The sequence below is a fragment of the Bactrocera neohumeralis genome, unplaced genomic scaffold (assembly GCF_024586455.1).
Source record: "Bactrocera neohumeralis isolate Rockhampton unplaced genomic scaffold, APGP_CSIRO_Bneo_wtdbg2-racon-allhic-juicebox.fasta_v2 cluster10, whole genome shotgun sequence".
In the NCBI taxonomy this organism is placed as follows: domain Eukaryota; kingdom Metazoa; phylum Arthropoda; class Insecta; order Diptera; family Tephritidae; genus Bactrocera; species Bactrocera neohumeralis.
In genome coordinates, this window is record NW_026089623.1 from 8,361,181 (window position 1) to 8,367,180 (window position 6,000).

Below are 6,000 nucleotides of genomic sequence, written 5' to 3' on the forward strand. Positions count from 1 at the left end.
ATTAAAGTTATAGATGATTTGTAAAAAAAAAATTTTCTACTCACAATATAAAAAAAACCTGATTTTCCGTTACGCACGCTACAACGCATTTACCTAGCATTTCATACCAAATTTTAATGTTTCCAAAAAGTAAGCGAAATTTTTTTTTTGCAAATTTTAAGAAGAATTGAGTGAATAACAATATGGCTTTCGATTGGACCATCTATGTTAATACCAAAGCAATGATGAACACGTAAAAAATTTCACTTTTTTTGTATAACACCTGAAATGACCTGAGGTAGGGTAGGATTTGGTAATAATTTTTGTTTTAATCATCATCGAATAATTTTTTTTCATACATTTATAAAATTGGATATCTATTCTAATGCTCCATTAAAAAAAAAATTAGGTTGGATTAAGTTCAAATATTTTTGGTTGGTAGACAGTTTCTGGGATATGCCCATATACATTGGAATAAAACTTGCTCAAAGAGTACCTTCAAAGTATGATACCTCTCTGCTGAATCGAGCTATAGAATTTAACACCCCATATACCGATTTTGTTCCAAAATATCAATTGACAGGACATACTTGTATTTTCCTGCTGAAAAACATGTTTTAAAACTTGCATTCTGAATTTCCCCAAGCCCTCATGCAGAGTTATATTTTACATAAATATTGGGTAGTGTTTTCCTATTTCCAATCAAAATTCAACTTATTTTTTATATTTATAATGAACTTTAATGAACAAAATATGTACCATTTTAGACGACCACTTTTTGCCATTTTTCCGAATAGACATTATTCCATCAGTGTAAAACTTTTTTGGTTTCTCTGCGAAAAACGGCGACACATTATTTTCAACGGCTTCTCTTGAAGCTAACTTTACTTCATTGAGGGTGTTATAAAAGTGCACTCACCTTTTATTTTTTCACTTCACCACAAATATTAAAAAATGCAATAAATACCGAAAAAAGTTTATCTCTCCTTGTGGATGGTTATACCAACAGAGGTTTTATTTAAACAGTTGAAAATAAATACACGTTTTTTAGAGTTGAGGTTCACTATTTAATAACGCGGTCAGTGGCGAACGCAGGAAAAAATTTGGGGGGGGTTTTAGGTAAAAAGACAATGTTTCATTATTTTATTCACAAATTGAAGTCTAATCTTCTTTTATTTTGGGCCATAACATTTAAAATCTCTTCCTCCGTCACGTCTATATCTCTATGGATATTCAAGAGAGCCATTCCGTTCAGGCGTGCTTCTCCAGTTTTATTTCTTAAATATGTTTTAAGCCTGCGAAGTGAGGAAAACGAGCGTTCACTTGAAGCGACAGATATAGGGATTGTTGCTCCAATCTTTAAAAAACGATGCACTGTTTTGAAAATTTTTGCATCGCAACAATTCAACGCGTCTAAAAAAGTTTTGGATCTCTTTGATTGATTTAACCAGTTCCTGAAAATATTATCAAAATTTTAGTTAGAGAATATAATCTGAAGAAAAGATTTTTAACCTTTTCCACATTCTAAATTCAGCAACGAAATCATCGGGATCTTCTACATCAGCGGACCATTGCTTTTCTAAAACACGAACAGTCTCCTGCATCTCAATAACGTCCAGATTTACGCATTTATTTGGCAAAATGTTTTCAATTTTGGAAAGCAGCTCTCGATGTTTTAAAAATCGTTCATTGATTTGGTCCAAAAACTGATCTAAAAACGGTATGTAAATTGATCTGCGGTAATATTCTTCCGGTTCGCCTTCATAATTGTCGCGATTAGTTTGCCGTTTCGCCAAACGCGGAATTTTGATTTCTAAATCTAATTCTGCGGCTATTGTTTTAACTGATTCAAAAATTAGTTTAAACGATTGTTCAGAATCCTTACGCATTTCACTAATTTCAGCATACAAATTATTTGCATAAGCAACGCAGCTGCTCAAATCACAATCTATTTGCTGCAAACATAGGCTTATGTGTTTTGATAATGCAAAAATTGGCTTTAGTATCGCCATAGCAATCACAAATTGAGGTGATTGGATTGCAGTCAACAAAGCATGTGGCTTTGATAAATCACTTCTTAAATTTTCAATATCAAGCTCTTCCAACGCAGTACAGATCAATGGAAATAAATCGTTAAATAAAGAAAGAGATTCTAAATGCTCCACCCAACGTGTTTCGCAGAATTTAAGTAACCTCACTTGCTTTGAGTTTGGAAAGGATTCAAGAATAAGATTTTTGAGCAGTGTGCCTGCTTTAGTTGACATCCGAAAAAGATTTACGGTCTCTTTCATGGAACCAATACAATTTCTTATAGCAGGTATTTTGCAAGTCGTTGCGATGGCTAAATTTAAGCTGTGATTAGCACAGTGCACATAAAGAGCCGCTGAATATAAATTTTGGATGACACTAGCACAACCTTTGACATGTCCACTCATCGACCACGCTCCGTCATAACCTTTAGAAAGAAAAAAGTATAATTTAATTGTCCCAAAAATAGAAGAGTTGAAAACTCACCTTGACCCCTTATGTGTGCAAAACTAAGTTTAAGTTCTTTTAATTTATCAATTAGCACATTCGCAAGACCGCTGCCAGTTGTATCCTCAACAGGAACAAAACATAAAAAGTCCTCTCTCAGTTTTTCCTCATTCTCAAAACGATCAACATACCGTATACAAATTGAAAATTGCTCAATGCCACTAACATCCGTGGTTTCATCAGCAATTATTGCAAAGCATTGAGATTTATTAATACGGTTAATAATTTTTTTGTATTATTTGTCCTGCTATTTCAATAATTTCATTTTGGATGCGCCAACTGAAATAATTAGCATTACGTGCTGCAGTTTGAACATGTTTTTTTAAATTTTCGTCGCCACTATCTATTGCTAAACGCAAAAGATCCCTGAAGTTCCCGTCGTTTTCAGCAGGCATTTCTAAAGAAAGATTTCCTTCGTCACGATGGCCTCTTAACGCAAGCCCTTGCCTCCCGCAGATAAGCAAAACACGGATTATAGGATGTAATTTTGCTCGATTTTCAAGCTGTTGCTTTTTGCGGCCATGATCAATTTCTGTTAATATATTGTTTCTTTTATTTTCAAAAATCAGCTTGAAATTGGCTGCGTCTTCCACTGCTCTGCGGTGATAATCCTTCTGCTGATGTTCTTTGCATTTCTCAAGTGCTTATAGACAGTAGGCACCATCTTGTCTAGGCGAATATACTAGCCATGGAAAAGACTTCAGCCACGACAACTGAAATTTTAAGTTTCGATCACCAGACGACGGAAAAATAAATGATAAATCAGGCTGCCACACATTCGTTAAAAGCTCATATGTCTGCTTTTCGTCAATTTTTTTGCAAAAATTAACGATATCGTTTGCAAACTCCTAAAATTAACGTGATATTTGAACATAGGTAAACGAAATATTTTTTTTATTGAAAATAAAAGTAAACACTTACTGCCACTCGGGTGACCTTAGGTGCAGCGTTTTCTTCATTAATTATAACGGGAGAATCACTTACGCGTTTTAAAACACTACTTTGAAAATATTTTTTAATCGAATTTTCACTCATTTTTACAACTTAGTACTTTCTTCAACGACCACTTTGTAATGACGCCAATTACTGTGTAGTACACATTGTGTACAATAAGCAAATACATTTCATTGACGCTACTGCGGTAACGGTACATTAACAGTCAAAAAATTCGTTTGTGAGCGAGAATCGACAGTTAAGAGAGAAATCAGAGAGCTTTTTCATCTCTGCTTACTGATGCTCAAAAGAGTTACAATGATTAATACGAATGCAAAATATAAGGAAAATGCAAACACGGCACAAGAACAAAACACACGTACGCACATAATTCATTTGTTCTATTCTCATTCACGCACTAATCATTAGTGACAAGTGTTGCCGCGAACTAAAAAAATTAAGTATATGTTGCCAAGCAAATAAGTATCAAAAAGTATCAAAAGCACAACCGTTGTTTTAAAAATTTTCATTTGAAAAACAAATAATAAGTAAAGTTGTGTATCTAATTCAGACCAGTTTTTTCTGGTCGTTTTTATTAAAAATATAGACATTTGAGTTAAGACACTCAAGTATTTTTTTGCAAATAGCATAATTTTTTTTAATTTAAATTTATTTCACAACAGTTTGCTCATGGAACGAAAACTGAAAGTCATAAAAAATGAGTTTTTATTTTTCCTGTATTATGATTAACAATAAACTCTAAAAAAATAATAGAAACCTTATTGGTGACTTTTCAGTTCAGAATTAAATTCTATTATTTAAAAATTCAATTACTTTGGGGTTTTAACCCCCCAAACCCCCCCCTGCGTTCGCCCCTGAACGCGGTTGGTTTTGCAAACAGATGGCGGCGGATAGAAGCGGGATGAGCAAACGAATGACCGATCGATGCTAGTGTCGTAGAACGAACTGATCTGAATCTGTTCATCGGTCCTTCTTTATCCCCGTTGGTGCTGAATAGGTTGGTGTGCATGTATGTAGGTGTCGGTGTGTGCTGCTCTCGTGAGTAGTGTAGAATGTGGGTTGTAAGCGTAATGTGGTGAGATGTGCCTGGATGTGGTGTGCTAATGTGGTGTGTGTGTTGAGCTCGGGGGAGGATGCTCATTTATACATCCTGGCCCCCCTAGGCGAGTATTTAACCTAGTAGCCTCTGAAGCCGTTGTAACGTTTCTACCACGTTGCTGAGGCCTGTAGAACGGCGCGATTGCGGCCTAGGCTGACGCCTCCTGTTCGGTGTAGGATTGCGGTGACGCTAGGAACGTGAGTCCTCCGTAGGGTATGCCGGCCTGCGCGGTTACGATCGCGGGGGTCTTCTGATGGCATTGCCGCTTCGAGGTGCATCATGATCCCCGGCGTCGAGTACGGCAGTGCCCGTGGTGCACTCTTGCATAAGGCGGGCGGGCACCAGACAATTTAGCCAATGTCCATGTGCCTGAGCGACCTGCTGGCGTTGCAAAGGCAACCTCCCCTTTTGAAGATGCCACAGTGTGGCAACCGATGTCGACGGCGACATAGAGCGCATTCGAGTTGTGGTGGTTCCGCAGCGGTTGAAACTCCTCGGTGAGCTGCGGTGGTTATTGTTGTTCGCAGCGCTGCCGAACGGACTGTGGGCGTAGGGGCAGTTGACATCTCGGCATCCATAGTTATCTGTTAAAAGATGTTATTTTATTTAACATATACATAGATATTCATATGGGCATTGGTGCCACGTAATGTGGCACGAGTGAGTCGTCATGTGGATCGACTCCCTTTTCTTGTGTTTTGTTGTTACTTATGGCTAATGGAGGCTTTTATTATTATTTATTTTCGTTTCTTTCTTTATTAGTTACGGTTACGTTACTTTCGGTTTACTTTTCGGTTTTATCGGCGGTTGGCAAAAATCATAGCTTAACGAGCGGCCTGGTTAGTGTTCCCGTTTGTGTACGGAGATCGACTACGCGAATATGACCATCGGAGCCGTAGTAGAGCTTCTCTATGCGGCCAAGCCGCCATTCGGTAGGGGAGAGACAATCGTCATTGATCAAGACATAATCTCCAAGCTTAGGCGCATTTTCTGTTGTTTTCCATCGGTACCTTCTGTGGAGGTCCTTTAAATAATCATCTTTCCATCGGCGACTGAAATCATGATGGAGAATCTTAATTCTTTCCCAACGGTTTAATAAGGAGAGCTACTCCACGCCTGGCTCAGGTGTGGCCAGGATGGGCGCTCCTTTAGGAAAATGCCCTGGTGTGAGGGCAGTAAGGTCTGAGGGATCTTGCGAGAGTGCAGCGAGAGGCCGTGAGTTAGAAACGGCTTCAATTCTAGTTAATAGTGTCGTGAATTCTTCATAATTAAATTTGTGGTTGCCAGCTATCTTTTTTAAATGAGATTTGAAACCTCTTACCGCTGATTCCCATAAGCCGCCCATATGAGGAGCGCTTGAGGGGATAAACTGAAAATTAATACCTTGGGGAACGTATTTTTGGCCAATGTCAGGTGAGACTTGTTTTGTAAAG

The 6,000-nt window shown here is 37.8% G+C and overlaps 2 protein-coding genes across 2 annotated transcripts in view; one reads left to right on the top strand and one right to left on the bottom strand.

The window, feature by feature from the left end:
* The window catches only part of LOC126765047 (radial spoke head 10 homolog B-like), a 199,337-nt gene that overhangs the window by 117,667 nt on the left and 75,670 nt on the right, over positions 1-6,000 (top strand). The gene's annotated exons all lie outside the window — the stretch shown is intronic.
* On the bottom strand, positions 1,113-2,342 carry LOC126765068 (52 kDa repressor of the inhibitor of the protein kinase-like). The gene is made up of 2 exons (XM_050482678.1): positions 1,492-2,342; positions 1,113-1,433 (listed from the first exon to the last, which is right to left on the bottom strand). Exons 1-2 carry the CDS (start codon positions 2,268-2,270, stop codon positions 1,127-1,129), a joined length of 1,086 nt encoding a protein of 361 aa, XP_050338635.1. The 5' UTR covers positions 2,271-2,342; the 3' UTR covers positions 1,113-1,126.

Excerpts from the sequence above, each read along its gene's own strand:
- LOC126765068 (XM_050482678.1), bottom strand. The coding sequence starts at position 2,270 with ATGAAAGAGACCGTAAATCTTTTTCGGATGTCAACTAAAGCAGGCACA. Across the intron at positions 1,434-1,491 it reads GAATTTAGAATGTGGAAAAG|GAACTGGTTAAATCAATCAA; the intron begins GTTAAAAATCTT and ends TAATATTTTCAG.